The sequence below is a fragment of the Rana temporaria genome, chromosome 7 (assembly GCF_905171775.1).
Source record: "Rana temporaria chromosome 7, aRanTem1.1, whole genome shotgun sequence".
In the NCBI taxonomy this organism is placed as follows: Eukaryota; Metazoa; Chordata; class Amphibia; order Anura; family Ranidae; genus Rana; species Rana temporaria.
In genome coordinates, this window is record NC_053495.1 from 173,853,664 (window position 1) to 173,876,163 (window position 22,500).

General features: G+C 44.7%; 1 protein-coding gene across 2 annotated transcripts in view; it reads left to right on the top strand.

Moving 5' to 3' along the window:
* The window catches only part of FAF1 (Fas associated factor 1), a 375,519-nt gene that overhangs the window by 49,468 nt on the left and 303,551 nt on the right, over positions 1-22,500 (top strand). For both annotated transcript variants that reach the window (XM_040360508.1, XM_040360509.1), the window contains exon 2: positions 4,433-4,501. In XM_040360508.1, the coding sequence (XP_040216442.1) occupies positions 4,433-4,501 (69 nt within the window). The remainder of the gene's footprint in view (positions 1-4,432; positions 4,502-22,500) is intronic.

Consider the following 22,500-nt stretch of genomic DNA (forward strand, 5'->3'; position numbering starts at 1 on the left):
TGTCTATCCCTCCATCTGTGGCATGTGTCTATCCCTCCATCTGTGGCATGTGTCTATCCCTCCATCTGTGGCATGTGTCTATCCCTCCATCTGTGGCATGTGTCTATCCCTCCATCTGTGGCATGTGTCTATCCCTCCATCTGTGGCATGTGTCTATCCCTCCATCTGTGGCATGTGTCTATCCCTCCATCTGTGGCATGTGTCTATCCCTCCATCTGTGGCATGTGTCTATCCCTCATCTGTGGCATGTGTCTATCCCTCCATCTGTGGCATGTGTCTATCCCTCCATCTGTGGCATGTGTCTATCCCTCCATCTGTGGCATGTGTCTATCCCTCCATCTGTGGCATGTGTCTATCCCTCCATCTGTGGCATGTGTCTATCCCTCATCTGTGGCATGTGTCTATCCCTCATCTGTGGCATGTGTCTTTCCCTCATCTGTGGCATGTGTCTATCCCTCATCTGTGGCATGTGTCTATCCCTCATCTGTGGCATGTGTCTATCCCTCATCTGTGGCATGTGTCTATCCCTCATCTGTGGCATGTGTCTATCCCTCATCTGTGGCATGTGTCTATCCCTCCATCTGTGGCATGTGTCTATCCCTCATCTGTGGCATGTGTCTATCCCTCATCTGTGGCATGTGTCTATCCCTCATCTGTGGCATGTGTCTATCCCTCATCTGTGGCATGTGTCTATCCCTCCATCTGTGGCATGTGTCTATCCCTCCATCTGTGGCATGTGTCTATCCCTCCATCTGTGGCATGTGTCTATCCCTCCATCTGTGGCATGTGTCTATCCCTCCATCTGTGGCATGTGTCTATCCCTCCATCTGTGGCATGTGTCTATCCCTCCATCTGTGGCATGTGTCTATCCCTCCATCTGTGGCATGTGTCTATCCCTCCATCTGTGGCATGTGTCTATCCCTCCATCTGTGGCATGTGTCTATCCCTCCATCTGTGGCATGTGTCTATCCCTCCATCTGTGGCATGTGTCTATCCCTCCATCTGTGGCATGTGTCTATCCCTCCATCTGTGGCATGTGTCTATCCCTCCATCTGTGGCATGTGTCTATCCCTCCATCTGTGGCATGTGTCTATCCCTCCATCTGTGGCATGTGTCTATCCCTCCATCTGTGGCATGTGTCTATCCTCGGCACGGTGGTAGAGAGCAGTGTACAGCCGTCCAGCAGCTGTAAAGCGTTGAACAAAAAGGGGGAGTATAGCCTCATGTAAAGATAAATAATAAAAACGTACCATCATCCCAGTTACAGTAGAGAAAAGGGGGAGAGTGGGGGCAAGGGAATAGTAGCTGAAGATAAACCCAAAGCTGCACACTCAGTTGGTTTGGGGGGAATATCTCGGTACTGATGAAATACAATAAACATAGTATAAAAAGTTTATGTATAAAATTGCAAAACAAACAATTGTACAGATCAATGATTGGTCAAGGTCGACTAGTTTCGCGGGAAATACCGATTCATCAAAACTTGCCGAAACGCGTCAGTTTTATTGTTTTATTGTCACTCTGATGTACCAATAAACGACACTTCAAGGACTACAGTTTAGGCGGCTCTTCTTATTACTGTACAATCTGAATGTCGCAGCTGAAATCAAGACTCATCAGACCAGGCAACGTTTTTTTTTTTTTTCTTCTATTGTGCAATTTTGGTGAGCCTGTGTGAATTGTAGCCTCCGTTTCCTGTTCTTGGCTGACAGGAGTGGCACCCGGTGTGGTCTTCTGCTGCTGGAGCCCTTCTGCTTCAAGGTTCGATGTGTTGTGTGTTCAGAGTTACCGTTTTTTCTTTCTACCATCTCGAACCATTCTGCTCTTTCTCCTCTGACATCAACATGGCATTTTCCTCCACACAACCACCGCTCACTGGATATTTTCTCTTTTTCGGTCCATTCATTAGAGTTGGTTGTGCGTGGAAATCCCAGTAGATCAGCAGTTTTTTAAATACTCAGACCTGCCCATCTGGCACAAACAACCATGCCACTTTCAAAGTCGCTTAAATTCCCTTTCTTCACCATTCTGATGCTCGGTTTGAACGTCAGCAAGTCACCTTCACCACATCTAGATGCCTAAATGCATTGGGTTGCTGCCATGTGATTGGCTGATTAGCAATTTGTGTTACCAAGCAATTGAACAGGTGACGGGGAGTGTATGTGCCCTTGTAACGCCGAATTCACATGGTGAGCAAAAGGAGGCGCTTGGCAGGATCTTTGCAAAATGCTTCGCCAACAAGTTGCTCAAGGTGGTGATTTTATCCGACCGTTCAATTCGGACGTGTGCGGAGGGTGGCAGTGTGGTGCAGCTGTCTAAACTATATATGCGGCCCGTGTGTCCCTTCCAGTGACCTGCTTACCAGTTTATAGTAGGGGAGTACTGCCCCGACAGTGGATGCCCATTTGTATCCAGCAACCAGCCAAAAGGAAGAGAAAAATACTCACCAAGTTGAAGTACTTGATGCCAGGGACTTGTTTTGAAGCTGAACTGTGAGATAATAGTGAGCTTTGACAATGGGTGCCGTTATAGTTGGTGGTGCACCGAAATGAAAATTCTGGGCCGAAACCAAAACTGCAAATTCAGGATGCACTTGGCCGAAAACTGAAACTGAAATGGATGGTTTAAAAAATATAAAACATTTTTTTATATACGTAATTGTATTATATTTGACTTTGTAATTAAAGGGGTTGTAAAGTCTCTAAACCATTTGTTTATCTTAATGTGTTTCTTGCTCACTTTATTTACATTGTCGCTTTTATTTCTGTATCTGAATAATGGCACTGAGATTTTTTTATTTTTCTTAAATTTAAAATAATTAAAGTACCTTTTTTTTTTTTTTTCCCTAATCAATATACAGCTGTCACATGACCCAGCTCTTTCCCAATCTGTCGGCAGGGAAACATGAGCAGGAGGAGACTTCTAGTCGTCTGCTGCTGGTCACATGTTTAAAAAAAAAAAAAAAAAAAAACATCCTTTTTTCTAAAAAAATCTAAAAAAAAAAAAGTTTTTTAAATTGTCATACAAATATATATTTTAATATAAGATCTTCACTGTTTTTGGTAATAACATGGCGTGTGTGGGTTTTTGCCAGTCAGCCTGTGTTTTACAATAAAAAGGAGGTGAAGCCACCATCAATCTACGTGGAATTTACCACCCCCATTTGTTAGTGGGCATGGAGGAGGAGGGAGACGGTGGGCTGTCATTTACCACTGTGTATACACCCACATGTGTGACTCTATAGTCACATGGGCTGCTCAGATGTGATAGGGAGGAAATGCTCAGCATAGAAACTCACTGAAAACTGAGCATGTGCAGAGTTGCTAACCACAGCTGCGAAATCCCTAGCTGAATTGGAGGCTTGAACAAAAGGTGGAAATAGACAACAGAAGATTAATTTTTTTTAAAAAGAAAACAAATCTCATAGTGACTTAGTATGAACAGCGTGTGAGGCCTCATTCACATTTGGCGGACTCCCTCGCTACGGAGTCCGCCTGCTCCCGTCGGCTCAGTGGGAGATCAGTCCGCAGATCTCCGCTGAGCCGGCGGATGACAAGCTTCTCTCTGCTCACTGAGCGGGGAGGGGCTTGTCGGGCACCGCTGTGTCCTATGGAGCGATCTGATGAAAACGGACAGCATGTCCAAAGGATTGCATGGAGCGGCCGTTCAAGTCTGTAACAGACGGACCCGAACGGCCTGTAGTGTGAATGAGGCCTAATACACCATTTATTGTTTTTTTTTTAATTTTTTTTAATTTTTTTTATTTGGCTTTAGTGACACTTTAAGCTGGCCTTGCAAGAACTAAATGAGCTAAAAAAAAAAAAAAAAAAAAGTGAAAACGCACAATAAAAGAAAAGGGGGTTAAGCAGACCCTAAAGTGGAACTAAATTCTCTTATACTTGCCGCCCCTCCAGCAATGTGGTCTGAGAGCTCCCGCTGTGGCGCGGACATCTTTGCACAGTATTCTTGTTGGGACAGATTCTGCCGGCCCGGTATATGGTAACTACTTGCGCATTCACACGGGAGCTATCAAGACATGCCAAAATGTACACTAAGTGACGCATGTGCAGCTCAATGCACATTCTAAAGGAGTTTTTGAACAGGCAGCTCCAAAGTTTTATTGCAGGAGAGATGTAAAGTTTTTGACTTTAATTTTTATGCAAGGTTCCCTATAAACACATTTTATAATGACATAAAATACGTGCTTATTAAAAAATACACCATTCTTTCCTTCAAAACGCATCCTGTCTTGAAGTTTTTGCTGGAAAAGTGTTAGGCGTTCTGTGCTTGGTGTATGGATCTAGAGTTCACATGTAGTTCAGAGACTGGTAAAACATTACCTGGATCTCTGCTGCACTCCAAAAGTTCTGCTGCCAGCATGAAACTAGAGAGTCCAACCGGCTGTAACCCTTTGTATTCTCTTCTCTTTCAGGCATGCACTGGCATCGAGAATATTGATGAAGCTATCACACTGCTGGAACAGAACAACTGGGATTTATTAGTAAGTTATTTTTTTTTTATTATTAAGGGAATTATATGATGCAATGCAAATATTACTATTGTGCCAAGTGCAGTAACTCATAGTAACCAACCAGAATTAAAGGAACTACAATTAACTGCCCCATATTAGTTTGCCTGTATATTTCCAATGGTCTCCAAACTGTGGTCCAGGGGCCAGATGCACCCCTTGCTTGCTTTTTATCCAGCCCTCTGGGGATGATTTCTATCTATTAACTACAATGGGGCATAACCCCCCCCCCCCCCCGACACATGAAGGGGAACAATTCCTCCCAATGACACCAACGATGGGGCCCAATGACCTCAATGATGGGGCACAATTCCTCCCAAAGACCTCATTGATGGGGCACAATTCCTCCCAATGACTTCAATGATGGGGCACAATTCCTCCCAATGACTTCAATGAATGGGGCACAATTCCTCCCAATGACTTCATTGATGGGGCACAATTCCTCCCAATGACCTCATTGATGGGGCACAATTCCTCCAATGACCTCATTGATGGGGCACAATTCCTCCCAATGACTTCAATGAATGGGGCACAATTCCTCCCAATGACCTCATTGATGGGGCACAATTCCTCCCAATGAATGAGGCACAATTCACACCAGTCCCTGCCTTCATGGAGCTTACAATATAAGGTCCCTAACTCACATTCATACATACACATATAGGGCCGATTTAGAAAGGAGACAATTAACCTACCAGTATGTCTTTAGAGTATGGGAGGAGACCAGAGTACCTGGAGGAAATCCACACAGGCAGGTAATGCTGTGGTTGGGATTCAAACCAATGACCTTAGTGCTACTGGTGGAAGTGCTAACCACTTGGCTCCACCGCTGTACATAGCAATTTTAGAATTTTTATGTGTGCCCTCTGAACAATAAATTACAGGGAGAAAAATCTGCAAAAATGTGAATAAAACACACACACACACACACACACACACACACACACACACACACACACACACCCCATCATGGTAGTACATTCGCTGTACCCTTTCAAAAGTGTCCATAAGCTTTAAAGTGGATGTGAACCCACTCTCATCCTTTCTAAACTACTGCCATAGTGCTGATCTATAAGGATATACATGCCTCCTGCATGTATCCTTACCTGTCAAATGTCTCCCCTCTGTCTGTTATAAGAACTGAAAATGCAGATTCTGTGGGTGGATCTGTTGTCTGGAGCTCAGTGGGTGGAGTCGTGATGTCAGTAGACTCCCCGTCCTCCTCTACACTCCCCTTGTCAACATGCATTTTCTCCTGTGTATTGCTTACACTAATTTCTGCTATGATCACCAACATCCAGTCAAAATCCAGAAAAGTAACCACATGACTTCAGAAAAGGGGTGGGTATTGAAAAATAATGCCTGTCTCCAGGCCAGTGCATGAGATTTGTAAATAACCTGTCACTCACAGCAAGGGGGAAGAACGGACTAAGGTTTTTCTCTGTAAGTCCGTTTTATTTCACTGAACAATAAGAGGATTGCTCAGAGCTGGATTAGACTGGGCACAGATGATAGGAAATCTTATACTCCTACATCATGACATCAAAAAAAATTAATAAAACATTTCGGGTTTACATCCACTTGATCAGACTTTATCATTATGAAGTGCATATTATCTCATAACAAACAGTTGAGTTCAGGTTAACGTGCAATTGCACATCTTTCAAGAAAAATCGATTTAGGGCCCATTCGTACCATATGCATTTTTCTGGGCAGCCTTGTCCAACACAGTCCCAATGCATACACAAGGCAATTGGCCCCAATGTCCTATTGCATCAGTTCATACTGTTGCAGCACTAAAAATGGTAGTATATGCTGCTCGTCTCTCCCCCCCTTTTTTATTTTATTTGCACAGTGTGGTGCAAAGCTTTGCAACCTGCTGCAGTGAGTAAAAATTTAATAAAATGTATGTGCGATACATCGGCACCACTCCCCTCATATTGGACACCAGCAGCCAAGGTATAATGCTGCCACTCGTGTGAATGACCCCTAAAATGACATGCACATCACTGAAGTATTGTACTCACATACTAAGCATTTGCATCCAAACTGGTGTTTTAATGATCTGGAGGCTCAGGTGCAGCATCGAGCCCCGTTTCCTGCAGGGTGAAATATGTTGCGGCTTGACGGGAACGAACGCTGTACTGAGTGGTACGTTTAGTGACGCGTTTGTTTAGGGAAGTGTGGCCAATAAAACAGGTATTGTACATTTTGTCCATATTTCCCTACGTGCACATTACAGCAACTAGGGTTGAACTGATACTAGTATCAGTATCGATACCAAGCATTTGCACGAGTACCTGTTATGCAAATGCTCCGATGCTTGATCCGATACTCGGCCAATCAGAGGTGATCGGTACTGTGGGGGGATTACAAGCATCAATCTCCTTGTATACATTTCAATGAAGCAGCTAAGAGTCTCCTCTCCCCCCTGTGGCCTTCAGCTGCTTTATTGAAATATATTCAAGGAGATTGGTGCTTGTAACTCTCCTCACTGCCAAACCAGTAACCCCTGACTGTTCCCTGTGTCCCCACTCCGCCGCGTCGTGCTTCTCCGGTCCCCACTCCGCCGCGTCGTGCTTCTCCGGTCCCCACTCCGCCGCGTCGTGCTGCTCCGGCCCCCACTCCGCCGCGTCGTGCTGCTCCGGCCCCCACTCCGCCGCGTCGTGCTGCTCCGGCCCCCACTCCGCCGCGTCGTGCTGCTCCGGCCCCCACTCCGCCGCGTCGTGCTGCTCCGGCCCCCACTCCGCCGCGTCGTGCTGCTCCGGCCCCCACTCCGCCGCGTCGTGCTGCTCCGGCCCCCACTCCGCCGCGTCGTCAGTATGGAGAGCAGAGGAAGGAGCCGATAAATTTGTTATTTACCGGCTCCTTCCATTTCTGAATGGACAGTCAGTGATCACTGACTGTCGAATCATAACTGAGCATCGTAACCTGTGTTTACGATGCTTCCGTTTTTTTGAATGGAGAGGAGCTTCTGTCTCCTGTCCATTCATCTTAAGTGCAGCTGAGGCTGCAGAGAGACTGGGGAATCTGTGTCCTTAGTCTCTTTCCCTGTCTCAAAGGGAGGTTTGTCAGGGGCCTGTTTAGACCCTGGATATCTTGCCAAAGTCCCCCCTCCCACCCCCAACAGGGCTGAAGAATAATAATAATATTTTTTTTTATAAATATTTAAAAGTGAAAATTGTAAAAGAAAAAAAGACTCTCCCCCAAAAAAAAACATTGTAAAAAAATGAAAAATTGACAAAAAATTTAATAAACTACTGACAAAGTCCACGCGTCATTAGTGCTGCATTTTAGGTTTGACTTGAACGCCTCTCATACAAGCATACAATGCTACATACAGGTGTCCACTGGATTACACTAAACTCATACACAAGAAGATTCTTTGCATCTGTTTCTTATTAAACGGAGCTCCTGTTTTTTTAATGTTGCTTTTGCATCAACTGGCTAAAACCAGGGTTTCTCACCCAGAATTCCACCTGAGGTTGCTAAAGGTTCTGCCTCTCGGATAAGTTCCCAATGACGCCACTCATCTTTTTAGTTCTCTGTAATTCTTCCCACTATCACACTAATGTGTTCTGAGTTGTAGATAGAGTCATTTTTATCAGGGGTTCCCCCGAGGCTGGAAAGTTATTTCAAGGGTTCCTCTGTGTTGGAAACGTTGAGAGAGGCTGGGCTAAAATGATGCAGAGCTATAAAAATGTATTGTGGACAGTGAGCTCTCCCTTTTCTTTTTATTTGCTGGAAAGTACCTACACCCACAGGACTCTATTTCTGCATTCCATGGTTTATATTCTGCTGCTGCTATAGCTGTGCTATGATGAGACCTTGTTCTTATATTCTCCTGATGCCCACTCACCCTTAGTATAAGAATTAAATGGAGCTGGTTTGAATAAATAGTTCCTGGCTGAAATACCAGCAGCAGGAGGTTTTGGGGGTTTAATGTGCTATAGACAACATCTTGTAATACGAACAACATGGGGGAGATATATATAGTGCCTTGCGAAAGTAATCGGCCCCCTTGAACTTTGCGACCTTTTGCCACATTTCAGGCTTCAAACATAAAGATATAAAACTGTAATTTTTTTTGAAGAATCAACAACAAATGGGACACAATCATGAAGTGGAACGAAGTTCAGTGAGGATCTCTGAATGATCCAATGTTGACCTAAATGACTAATGATGATAAATAGAATCCACCTGTGTGTAATCAAGTCTCTGTATAAATGCACCTGCACTGTGATAGTCTCAGAGGTCCGTTTAAAGCGTAGAGAGCATCATGAAGAACAAGGAACACACCAGGCAGGTCCGAGATACTGTTGTGGAGAAGTTTAAAGCCGGATTTGAATACAAAAAGATTTCCCAAGCTTTAAACATCCCAAGGTGCACTGTGCAAGCGATAATATTGAAATGGAAGGAGTATCAGACCACTGCAAATCTACGAAGACCTGGCAGTCCCTCTAAACTTTCAGCTCATACAAGGAGAAGACTGATCAGAGATGCAGCCTAGAGGCCCATGATCACTCTGGATGAACTGCAGAGATCTACAGCTGAGGTGGGAGACTCTGTCCATAGGACAACAATCAGTCGTATACATCACAAATCTGGCCTTTATGGAAGAGTGGCAAGAAGAAAGACATTTCTTAAAGATATCCATAAAAAGTGTAGTTTAAAGTTTGCCACAAGCCACCTGGGAGACACACCTAACATGTGGAAGAAGGTGCTCTGGTCAGATGAAACCAAAATCCAACTTTTTGGCAACAATGCAAAACGTTATGTTTGGCGTAAAAGCAACACAGGTCATCACCCTGAACACACCATCCCCACTGTCAAACATGGTGGTGGCAGCATCATGGTTTGGGCCTGCTTTTCTTCAGCAGGGACAGGGAAGATGGTTAAAATTGATGGGAAGATGGATGGAGCCAAATACAGGACCATTCTGGAAGAAAACCTGATGGAGTCTGCAAAAGACCTGAGACTGGGACGGAGATTTGTCTTCCAACAAGACAATAATCCAAAACATAAAGCAAAATCTACAATGGAATGGTTCACAAATAAACATATCCAGGTGTTAGAATGGCCAAGTCTAAGTCCAGACCTGAATCCAATCGAGAATCTGTGGAAAGAACTGAAACTGCTGTTCACAAACGCTCTCCATCCAACCTCACTGAGCTCGAGCGGTTTTGCAAGGAGGAATGGGCAAAAGGTTGCAAAGTTCAAAGGGGCCGAATACTTTCGCAAGGCACTGTGTGTGTGTGTGTGTGTGTATATGTATATATGTGTGTGTGTGTGTGTGTATATGTGTATATGTATATGTGTATATGTATATGTATTGTGATACATTTGCCTATATGTCTCAGTATACTGCTCCCTGCTAGCCATGGGTAGAGGTAGAAAGGAATTTCATGTGTGATTCATTCCTCTGACCGGTTATTGACGTGCTAATGTCCCCTCACTATTCTAAAGGTTAATTGATCTATTGTGTTGTGTAAAGAAGATCTGTGTTTACCCTTAAAAGATGTGTATTGTATCATCAGGCTAAATGATTAGAGAAGTAGTATGTTAATTATTCTGATTGCTTCAGTGTATTAATTAACTCCCCTGATGTCTTTATCTAAAGAAACGTGTCTGCATGGTCGGCTCCGACTTGTCTCCTATAATCTGTATGGGAAACCCCACTGTGTGAGGGGGGCGTTCCTAACAGGCTGTAACCACATATAAGCTGAGTTTTTGTGTCAATAAAGTGTCTTGGTTCCAGCAGTAAGCTTGGCATGTGTGGCTTTCTGGGCGATTCCAGGGATATCCCTCCTCGTGGACTATTGGGGTGATTTTCGTTATGGGAAGAAGGGAACGTTGACGGGGATATCATACCGATACCGTCACATGTATGTATATATATATATATGTATATATATATATATATATGTATGTGTATATATATATATATATATATGTATGTGTATATATATATATATATATATATATATATATATATATATATAATCTCAGTACAGACCAAAAGTTTGGACACACCTACTCATTCAAAGAGTTTTCTTTATTTTCATGACTATGAAAATTGTAGATTCACACTGAGGGCATCAAAACTATGAATTAACACATGTGGAATTATACATAACAAAAAAGTGTGAAACAACTGAAAATATATTTCATATTCTAGGTTCTTCAAAGTAGCCACCTTTTGCTTTGACTACTGCTTGGCACACTCTTGGCATTCTCTTGATGAGCTTCAAGATGTAGTCACCTGGCGCAGCACCCCATTACTCTCCTTCTTGGTGAAATAGCCCTTACACAGCCTGGAGGTGTGTTTGGGGTCATTGTCCTGTTGAAAAATAAATGATGGTTCAACTAAACGCAAACCGGATGAAATAGCATGCCGCTGCAAGATGCTGTGGTAGCCATGCTGGTTCAGTATGCCTTCAATTTTGATTAAATCCCCAACAGTGTCACCAGCAAATCACCCCCACACCATCACACCTCCTCCTCCATGCTTCACAGTGGGAACCAGGCATGTAGAGTCCATCCGTTCACCTTTTCTGCGTTGCACAAAGACACGGGGGTTGGAACCAAAGATCTCAAGTTTGGACTCATCAGACCAAAACACAGATTTCCACTGGTCTAATGTCCATCCCTTGTGTTCTTTACCCCAAACAAGTCTCTTCTGCTTGTTGCCTTTCTTTAGCAGTGGTTTCCTAGCAGATATTCTACCATGAAGGCCTGATTCACACAGTCTCTTCTTACCAGTTCTAGAGATGTGTCTGCTGCAAAAGGTGGAAGAACCTAGAATATGAAATATATTTTCAGTTGTTTCACAATTTTTTGTTATGTATAATTCCACATGTGTTACTTCATAGTTTTGATGCCTTCAGTGTGAATCTACAATTTCCATAGTCATGAAAATAAAGAAAAAGGTGTGTCCAAACTTTTGGTCTGTACTGTATAAAACATTTTTTTTTACTAAAATGAAATGAATTTTTTTGGGGTATCAGAAAGAAAAAGGGGGGATGCACAATAAATGTACACTTCAACAGAAAACAAAAAACATTGGTAAAAGCATATTAGACATGGTCTCAGAGTACATGAGGTTCTATACAGAACATTCTTTAACCACTTCCAGACCCGCTCATGTACATTTACGTCGGCACTTTAAAAATGGATATCTCGGTAACGGCAGCAGCTGCTGCCACAACCGAGGTATCCATCTTTAGTGTCAACGGTCCTGTAAACGATAACGGCGGTCTCCGCGGCGGATTCGCCGCAAGATCGCCGTTATCGGTGGCGGGAGAGGGCCCCCGCACGTCACTCTCCCCGAAGACAGCCGGAGTAGGTCTCGGCTCTTCACGGCGCCTGCGCACAGGCTATGCGCACGCGTCGTGAAGACCAAGCCTATTTCGGCTATTTCCGGAGAAGCGTGACGCGCCAGAGCCGGCCGTCAATCATCCTCCGTCTCCATAGGCACGCCCATTCCCCGGTATCTTCGATCTACGCGTACAAGGTGAGTACGGGGGTAAAAAATTCGGGACAGGCATACTGTAGCTCGCGCTACAATGCCTGATTTTATGGTAAAAGAAAAAAAAATTTTTTTTTTTTCGTCGATAGGGTGAACCCCCGCTTTAATCACTTAAGACCTGGACCTTTATGCAGGTAAAGGAAATTTATAGCATTTACAAAATAGGAGATCGTTTTATTGCATTTTTATAAATTTTTTTTTTTTTACTACTAATGGCGGCGATCAGCGTTTTTTTTTTTTTTTTTTTTTTTTCGTGAATGCGACATTATGGCGGACACATCGGACAATTTTGACACATTTTTGGGACCATTGTCATTTTCACAGCAAAAAATACTATAAGAATGCATTGTTTACTGTGAAAATGACAGTGCAGTTTAGGAGTTAACCACTAGGGGGGCGCTGTCGGGGTTATGTGTGACCTCATATGTTTTTCTAACTGTAGGGGGGCGGGGCTGGACGACGTCATTGATCGTGTTTCCCTATATTAGGGAACACACGATCAGTGAAGCTGCCACTGTGAAGAACGGGGAAGCTGTGATTACACACCGCTCTCCCAGTTCTTCAGCTCCGGGGACCGATCGCGGGACTCCAGCGGCGATCGGGTCCCGCGGCGCTTCGGACCGAGTCGCGCGGCCGTGACCCACGGCTGGGCACTTAAAGAGGAAGTACAGGTACGTGCTTGTGCCCAGCCGTGCCATTCTGCTCTGAATATGCCCTGCGCACGCAACTGCCTGAGATATATCTCAGTCACATACTCCAGGAGATCCAAGAAGACCGTGTATTCATAAAGAATCGTATGCATCGACAGGCTGCCAGTGGTATTATACTAGGACATGGTGCTGTGCAGCGTTTGGTCAACTAAAATATTTTCATCAACTAAATTAACACTATTTTAGTTAACTAAAATACAACTAAAACTTAAAGCGGTGGTTCACCCATAAAAACGACTTTCCCCTATTACACTGCCCCCCCCGCATTACAATACGATTATGCCTTTAATTTTTTTTTTGCTGCTGTACATACCTGGGTACAGCTATTCACCCGTGTCCTCCGGGTTGCGAGTCCCGCGGGAGTGGGCGTTCCTAACATGGCGGTGATTGACGTTTTGACTAAAAAATGAGCTCCCCCCTGCCGCGTAAGCCGCGTCACGACCGGCGAAAGGAGCCGAACGGCGATGCGCAGGCGCAGTATAGCGCCGACTCGCCGTTCGGCTCCTTCCGCCAATCGTGACACTGCTTACGCGACGGGGGGAGCTCGTTTTTTAGTCAAAACGTCAATCACCGCCATGTTAGGAACGCCCACTCCCGCGGGACTCGCAACAAAAAAAATATACGACGCCTATGGAGATTTTTAAGTACTGAAGTGTGGCGCCATTCCATGAGTGTGCGCAATTTTAAAGCGTGACATGTTGGGTATCTATTTACTCGGCGTAACTTCATCTTTCACATTATAGAAAATAATTGGGCTAACTTTTTACTGTTTTTTGTTATTTTTTTTTATTCATGAAACCGTTTTTTCCCCTAAAAAAGGCGTTTGAAAAATTATTGCGCAAATACCGTGTGAGATAAAAAGTTGCAATGACCGCCATTTTATTCCCTAGGGTGTCTGCTAAAAAAAACATATATAGTGTTTGGGGGTTCTGAGTAATTTTCTAGCAAAAAAAAAAATATGATTTTTGCATGTAGGAGAGAAGTGCCAGAATAGGCCCGGTATGGAAGTGGTTAAAGAAGGCTGTAATTTGTATTTAATGCTGTTGTGGATCTTGATGTCCTCCATATCCTATACATGATCTCCACGCCTTCGATTAGCCGTACGTCGATAAACGTTCGCCCGCATTCTCCTGTTCTTTAGATCTTTACACACAGGAAACCGTTAGATTTCTTACAAATCTCAGAGTTCAAATCCCCAGATTATTTCTGGAAATATCAGCATTTGCAAGTCTAGAATCGGCGCTCCCCCTCCCCGCCTCGCACTCTGTTTTCTTTGCACAGTCGCCAAGAAAAAAAAAAAAAAAAAGCACAACAGAACTGCAGAGTCATCGTTCAGGCAACAAGCAAGGAGATTGGCCTTTTGGTGTGATGAAAACTGCTTTTATTCCTGGCAATAGAGAGCTCTTTGTGGCCGGGACACATCTTGGAGGGAGAGCAGGCACAGCTCGAGTACTTTCATGGCGCAAAGTGTGCGCTCGCTGTCATGATTTTACAATAACAAAATTTTCACCTGATAATAATCACACTTGCTTCTAAGAAGTCTGCCGGTCTGATCTGCCATCCCGGACTGTTCTGAAACCACAGAGGACTCAGAAGTAGGGCAGCGTATACGGGTGTGTTTTATTCGGTGGTCGGGCGGTGCTTTCCCTAATAAAGAAAAACTCTCTTGCATCTAAACTGACCACATTAAAATAACACAAGTTCAGTGGAAACACGTCTTCACTCTTTTTGGGGGTTCCATGCCTTTTTAAAATGGTACGAAGCAGAAGTTCTATTAACCGGTTAAGACCCGGACCTTTATGCAGGTTAAGGACCTGGCCCCTTTTTGCGATTCGGCACTGTATCGCTTTAACTGACAATTGCACGGTCGTGCGACGTGACCCAAACAAAATTGGCGTCCTTTTTTCCCCACAAATAGAGCTTTCTTTTGGTGGTATTTGATCACCTCTGCGGTTTTTATTTTTTGAGCTATAAACAAAAATAGAGCGACAATTTTGAAAAAAAAAAGCAGTATTTTTTAAAGCGGGGGTTCACCCTTAGAGGGCACTTTTCCCCCTTAGATTCCTGCTCGTTATTACTAGGGGAATCGGCTATTTATTTTAAAATATGTGCAGTACTTACCCGTTTACGAGACGCATCCTCTCCGTCACTTCCGGGTATGGGCTTCGGGAATGGGTGTTCCTTCTTGATTGACAGGCTTCCGAGAGGCTTCCGACGGTCGCATCCATCGCGTCACGATTTTCCGAAAGAAGCCGAACGTCGGTGCGCAGGCGCAGTATAGAGCCGCACCGACGTTCGGCTTCTTTCGGTTACGAGTGACGCGATGGATGCGACCGTCGGAAGCCTCTCGGAAGAATGTCAATCAAGAAGGAACGCCCGCTCCCGAAGACCCATACCCGGAAGCGACGGAAAAAGATGCAGCTCGAAAACGGGTAAGTACTGCTCATATTTTAATATAAATAGCTGATTCCCCTAGACCGAACGAGCAGGAAGCTAAGGGGAGATTTTTTTTTTTTTTTTAAATGGGTGAACTCCCGCTTTAAGTTATTGCTATAATAAATATCCCCCAAAAATATATAATTATTTTCCCCCCTTAGTTTAGGCCGATACGTATTCTTCTACATATTTTTGGTAAAAAAAAATCGCAATAAGCGTTTATTGATTGGTTTGCGCAAAATTTATAGCGTTTACAAAATAGGGGATGGTTTTATTGCATTTTTATTTAATGTTTATTTTTTTTGGCGGCGATCAGTTTTTTTTCGTGACTGCGACATTATGGCGGACACATCGGACACTTTTGCCACATTTTTGGGACCATTGTCCTTTTCACAACGCAAAGTGCTATAAACATGCACTGATTACTGTGAAAATTACAATGGCAGTGAAGGGGTTAACCACTAGGGTGATAAAGGGTTAAGTGTGACCTAATGTGTTTTTTCTAACTGTAGGGGGGCGTGCCTGGACGTGTGACGTCACTGATCGTCGTTCCCTATGACAGGGAACAGACGATCAGTGACGAGCCACAGGGAACGGGGAAGGTTTGTTTACACTCGCCTCTCCCCGTTCTTCAGCTCCTGTGTCCTGATCGCGGGACATCGGTGGCGATTGGGTGCGGTCACCGAGTTTCAGACCGGGTCGCGAGCGCGCCGCCACGCTTGCTACCCACGGCTGGGCTCTTAAAGGGGACGTACCTGTACGCCCTTGTGCCCAGCTGTGCCATTCTGTCGCTGTATATCGTCGTGCAGTGGTCCTTAAGTGGTTAAAGTATTCTCAGGCCTCATTCCCATGGGGGGGCATATCGATGCATACCCCAAGTGAGGGCCGTATTTACCTGCATAGGCATTCCGTGCATTCCTGTGCGGGAAGTCCCATTGATGTCTATTAGGATGCAGCTGTTGCACAGACACAGGCACTGCCCCCAGTCTGACATCTGTGCAGGTGCATGGACCCAAATTCACACAGTCTGCGTCTGGGGCCAGGCACCTGCAGGAATGTAAAATTAGGAGCAGCGGCTGTGTCTGTGCATAGGACTGCCTGCACGATATGTATGATGGGGTGATCCTATGATACAGAAGTTTTTTCTTAACCTCTTTAAAGTGATTGTAAAGGCTCGCTTTTTTAAAAAAAAATAAAAAACCTGTTATACCTGTCTCCTCTAGTTTTGCACAGGGCAACCCGGATCTTCCTCTTCTCGGACCCCTCTTTGCTGCTCCTAGCCCCTCCCTCCTTTGAGTGACCCTCAGCCAGCAGCTTGCTACAGGTTGCCACCCAAGCCAATCCATTCAGACACAGAGCCCCGAACTAGCCCCGCCCCCTCTCTCACCTGATTGGCTGACTGACTTGATTGAAATCCGCGTGAGCCAATAGTGGCGCTGCTCGGTCTCAGCCACTTGGGAGGAGTGTACTGGATGGCTGAGGGGTTCATGGACTTTGCTGGAGAGAGGAGCTCAGGTAGGTAATTTGGGGGAGGGAGACTTCATGTCCCAAGATTTCCTGTGGCATCAGCCCCCTTGTGCAAGTATCGGAGCATTTAACCACATGCCGAACGCTGCGCGCAGATATACATCGGCAGAATGGCACGGGCAGGCAAAAGGACGTATGTATACGTCCCCTTTATGAAGCGGCATTATGCCATCCTTTTCTGTGCACACCACGGCAGCATGGTGGCATGAACGGGCATAATTGAAAACGAGGCTTTTTTTTTTTTTTTTTTTTTTTTAAGTGTATTTTGTGAGTGTACTCGAGAGAGGAGCCGGACTGCAGGAGTTGGGAGTAGGCAGGCCTCCCCCAGAGGCAATCTGCCACCTTTCTCCATGCCCCGGGTGGCAATGGCGGGTGTGTGAGGGGGTCCTCCCACACAGCCCGCCCTACCTGCTCCGCTTTGAAGCCCAACGGGGCAGAGGGACTCCCTATAAGGGAGTGAGAGGATTTGCCCGCTCAACCAGCCCCGTTAGTCCTTCGCCTCTCTTTTTAGAGACCGCGTGGTCAAAGTGCATGCATGTTAACCCAATTTCGAGTGCGTGTAAGTGTGGTGGTTTTTGTGGGAGGGGGGTGGGCGTACTAAGCGCAGGCTTACCTCGCATAGCACACCCACCGGGAGCCGGGCTGAGACCACCAAACTCAATTCACATGTAGCCGAGACCAGGATCCGAACCCCTAGCTGCAGTGGTGAATGGCTTGTCAGCGCAGTGCCAATCGCGTTGAGCCACCGCAGCTCCCTCAAAAACAAACAAAAAACAAGGCTTTTTGCTCTGTCTTGTGCTGGAATTTGGCTGTCCAGCACCGTCGCAGTGCACTTGGTATCAATGGGCTCTATGTCTCGGTTCACATTAGAACACGGTACGTGAAACCCGCAATCCATTCGCATTTTCCGCACAGCATTCAAAACGTTCTGCCGTTCTGATCTGCAGAAGGTGTCCCTGTTAAGTTTCTGATGTTCATTGCCCTTCCATGTGCACCTTTCTGCAAGGACCAGTTATAGTTTGGAGTAGTTGGCTAGCAGACTAACAACTGTGGGAGCCAATCAAGAGGGAGAGTCCCGGATGTCGTGGACATTGCTGGACAGAGAGGAGGCTCAGGTAAGTATTGGGGGTGCTGGGGAGGCTGCTACACACAAGGCTTTTTATCCTAATGCATTGAGATAAAACGCAACTCCTTTAACCGGTTAACGACCGGCTCATGAACATATACGTCGGCAGAATGACACGACTGGGCAAAGTGACGTATATTTATGTCACTTTGAATTTCCCGAACTCCGTGCCCGTAGGACCCGTGGAATCGATGTCTGCCGGTTTCACGCGATTGGGGTCACAGAGCTGCAGAATGGGGAGAGGCCAGTGTAAACACAACATCTCCCCGTTCTGCCTAGTGCCTCTCATCGGGAGCAGCGTTCAGTGATGTGTCACTCGTAGCCACACCCCCCTAACAGAATTACTCCCTAGGACACACTTAACCCCTTTACTGCCAGTCACATACAGCAATCGGTGCATTTTTATAGCACTGATCGCTGTGTAAATGTGAATGATGTCACTGGCCCGCTAAAAAGTGTCAAGTGTCACTTTGTGTCCAATTTGTCCGCCGCAATGTCGCAGTTCCACTATAAGTCGCGATTGCCGCCATTACTAGTTAATAAAATAAAAGTCATCAAAATATCTCATAGTTTTAATACATATTATACATATGTGTATGTATATGTATGTATATGTGTGTGTGTTTTTTAGCAGAAAGTAAAACAATTTTCTTTTCAAAATTATTGTTTTTTTTTTTCCTCTTAAGCGCGAAAAAAAAAAAAAAAACGCAGAGGTAATTGAATACCACCAAAAAGCTCTATTTGTGGTGAAAAAAGAACGTTAATTTTATTTGGGTACAATGTTGCACGACCGCGCAATTATCAGTTAAAGTAACACAGTGCGGTATCACAAAAAATGGCCTGGTCAGGAAGAGGGTAAAACCTTACGGGGCTGAAGTGGTTAACTTTGTACTGCAACACACCACAGTTTGTGTTTATGACGCTTGTTGTGATGTGAATGGGCTTTATATATGGTAGAACCATTTTTCATAGAAAATTGTAATGTAATTTTTTTTTTTTAAAGCTAGGGTTCCTTTAATAACGGTCTTTACAGATTAAATTTCAACCAAGTGGTTCCCGGTCTTCAGTAACGGTACGCCGTTCACCAGCCTGTTTTGAAAAATCACTTGTTGCCAGAGTTGCTGTCGTGGTGTCTTTTTGCCCCCTAGTGGTTCTTGGTGAGTAATGCAGCACACTGGTGTCCGCTCTCCCGGCTACATGTCTTCCATGAGCCGAAAAATGTAAACTAATTGGCTTCCAATTGCAGCGACTTCCAGAGACAGAACCAGAGTGGAAGATTTATTTTTGGAATGTTTTGCTGACCTAGAAATCCTTAATATTTACGGAGGAGTATGAGCTACAATTGCTGAATCAAGTTTTAAAGCTGCAATCACCGGGGTTGTTGTTCTGATCCTGTTATTTTACTATCTAGTGACTCACTGACCTGGAATTGGCGTACAGCCGGTAATTTCTCTGCTCAGCCCCGGAACCTGCACTTTTTACAATGCCAGCTCCCATATTCCTATCATTACAGGTTCTCTAGAAAAGGCTTTTTATAGTATTTTGTGTATATTTCTTTTAAGTATCAATTATACATATGTTTTATTTATCGCTTGCAGTCTGCAGGTGCCAAGTACTAGACTGTACTTTTTTTTTTTTCTTTTACTATCATGGTATTGAAATATGGGTTAGCCTCGTCTGTGAATTGACCTGTATGGCAGGATGTTAGATGACATACACCCAGCTAAATGAGTCAGAGCAGGAACCTGTTCACAGTGGCTTAGTGGTTAGCACTTATGTCTTGCTGCACTGGGGTCATCAGTTCAAATCTTGCATGGGGTTTGCATATTCTCCCTGTGCATTTGTGGGTTTCTTCCGGGTATTCCAGTTTCCTCCCACACTTCAAGGACATGCTGGTAGCTTAACCACTTAAAGCGGGGTTCCAACCACAGTTTGCGTTTTTTAAATGTATGTCCTTTCATCAATCTTTGTGATGCTATAAATACCGTCACTTACTAGGTTAAAATTTGCCGCCGCTCCGCATAGTTATTCAGATAGACTTTATAAAATTGCGTCCAGATCGTTGTCATTTTGCTTGTGGGCATTGTGAAGCCCACAAGCACTTCCGGTAATCCGATCACGACGAGTGCTAATTCTCGCCCATGCGCATTGCAGCAGCAGCAGCAACAGCGCTGTCAAGCACTCGGGTTGCTATCAACGTGCAGCGTCGTCTAACGTGCCCGCCGTTGTGATGGCAACCAAAAACAACAACGTAGTGTAATGGTGTAGGAAGCTGGAAACGCGGCACTTGCTGTTTTGAAGTCCCACGATTCTAGCGCTAGGGGTAGTGCACTGCATCCTGGGAAATGATGACACATTTCCCAGAAGCATTAGCCTGCTGAGGAGCCGAGGGAGATGACGTCAGAATCCTAGGTGATTCCGAAAGCAGATTTCGTGGGACCGTATAGCAACAGGCATTTTCAGGTGAGTAAAACATATATATATATTTTTTTTTTTTTTTGGTCTAATGAGCACAATAATGAAAATATTTTTTTTTTGATGGAAACTCCACTTTAAGGATCGAGCCTCTTTTTTCAGATGTGTTTTTTTACAAGTTAAAAACCTATTTTTTTGCCATAAACCCGACGTATGTGTTTTATGTTCATGAGAGTGTATGGGGGGGGGTTATTTGCTTGGGGTATTTTCTCTTTTCTGTTCATAAGAGAGGATTAGGCGTCCTCTCCTATGAACAGGAACATAACCCAAATGTTAAGATTTAACGAGCTGTGTCTGTCCAGAGACGGCAGAGAAAAAGATTTTACGGTGAGTACAAAAAATCTTTTTAAGTTTTTTTTTTCTTAACTTTTTTCATCACATAGGGGACAAAAAGGCCCCTTTGTGGTGATTTTTAGGTGACGGGTGCTCTTTGAGATATGGGGGGTCTAAAAGACCCTGCAGGTTTCCCTTTTGCTCCACTAAATGTTTTGCAATGCAAACCGCATTGCAAAACATTATTTCCCGGCTGAGCTAGCCGGGGACATGGAGAGCTTGACCCGGAAGTGACGTCGGCGATGTTGCTCAGCGGGTCACAAGAAGAAATGGAGGAGAGCGGACATGTGTCCGTTCTTCTTCGTCTCCTTCCCCTCTACCGGCTGGCACCTGCCATGGAGCTCCCAGGTTCGACAATGGACAAGCGCGCCGCGGGGGCGGGGCACCGGTACCAAGGGTGTGAGCTCTCGCCTTCCTTGTTAGTACCACCTACTTTGCCAGTCTTTGCTGCCCTGTTCCAACTTTTTTGAGACGTGTTGCCAGGGTTTGACAAACCCCGGGCGCAGGATCGCAATTGCGACTCGAATTAGTAAAGTTAGCCCAATATTTTTTTTTTATTATGAAAGATAATGTTACACCGGGTAAATTGATACCCAACATGTCACGCTTCAAAATTGCGTCCGCTCGTGGAATGGCGACAAACCTTTACCCTTTAAAATCTCCATAGGCGACGTTAAAAAAATTCTACAGGTTGCGTCTTTTGAGTTACAGAGGAGGTCAAAGGCTAGAATTATTGCTCTCGCTCTACCAATCACGGCGGTGCCTCACATGTGTGGTTTGTACACCGCTTTCATATGCGGGCACTTCTGCGCTCGAGCTCGGCGGGACGGGGAGCATTCCTGGCTCCTAACCTTTTTAGCTGGCTCCTAGATTCCAAGCAAATTTGTCAAGCCCTGCGTGTTGCTGTCATCAGTTTCAAGATTGTCTTTTTTTATTTTAAATTGTACATTTTCTCTGTTTAAACATTTGCTGTGTTTTCTGTTGTGAATAAAATATGGTTTTGTGAGTTTTGCAAATCAATGCATTCTGTTCTTTATGTAGCTTATATAAAGCATCCCAACTTTTTTTGGAATTGGGGTTGTATACATTGGGATAGGGATCTAAGGCCCAGATTCACAAAGGAGATACGACAGAGTATCTCAGATACTCCGTCGTATCTCTCAGAGTATCTATGCGACTGATTCATAGAATCAGTTACGCATAGATAGCCAAAAGATCCGACAGGTGTAATTGTTTTACACTGTCGGATCTTAGGATGCAGTACCGCGTTCGCTACATCACTGCTAGTCTAGTTTCCCTTCGCAAATTTAGTCGTAGTTTTGGGTGCCCTAACTTTACACAGCACACGTATGTGCTGTATAAAGTATGGCCGTCGTTCCCGCGTCGAAATGTAAAAATCAACGTCGTTTGCGTAAGACATCCGGGAATACGAAAGTACGCTACGCACGTCACCGTTTGGAAAAAATTACATCACTTTGCGCAAAGCACGGCGGGAATTTCGGAACGGAGCATGCGCAGTAGGTCCGGCGCGGGAGCGCGCCTAATTTAAATGGCACACGCCCCTTTAAATTACGCGGGCTTACGCCGGAGGCCGCCAGCGTAGGTTTTCATTGCAAGTGCTTTGTGAATCAGGTACTTGCGATGAAAACTTGCGGCGGTGTAACATATCTACGATACGTTACGGCGCCGCACTTCTACATGAATCTGGCCCTAAGATTGTAAACTCCTTTAAGGCATGGACTGATGTGAATATATAATCTTTCTACAAAATATAAATATCTCTAATAAATAAATTCACCGCCTTTAGAAAAAGGAGCGTAAAGATCCCTTTTAATAT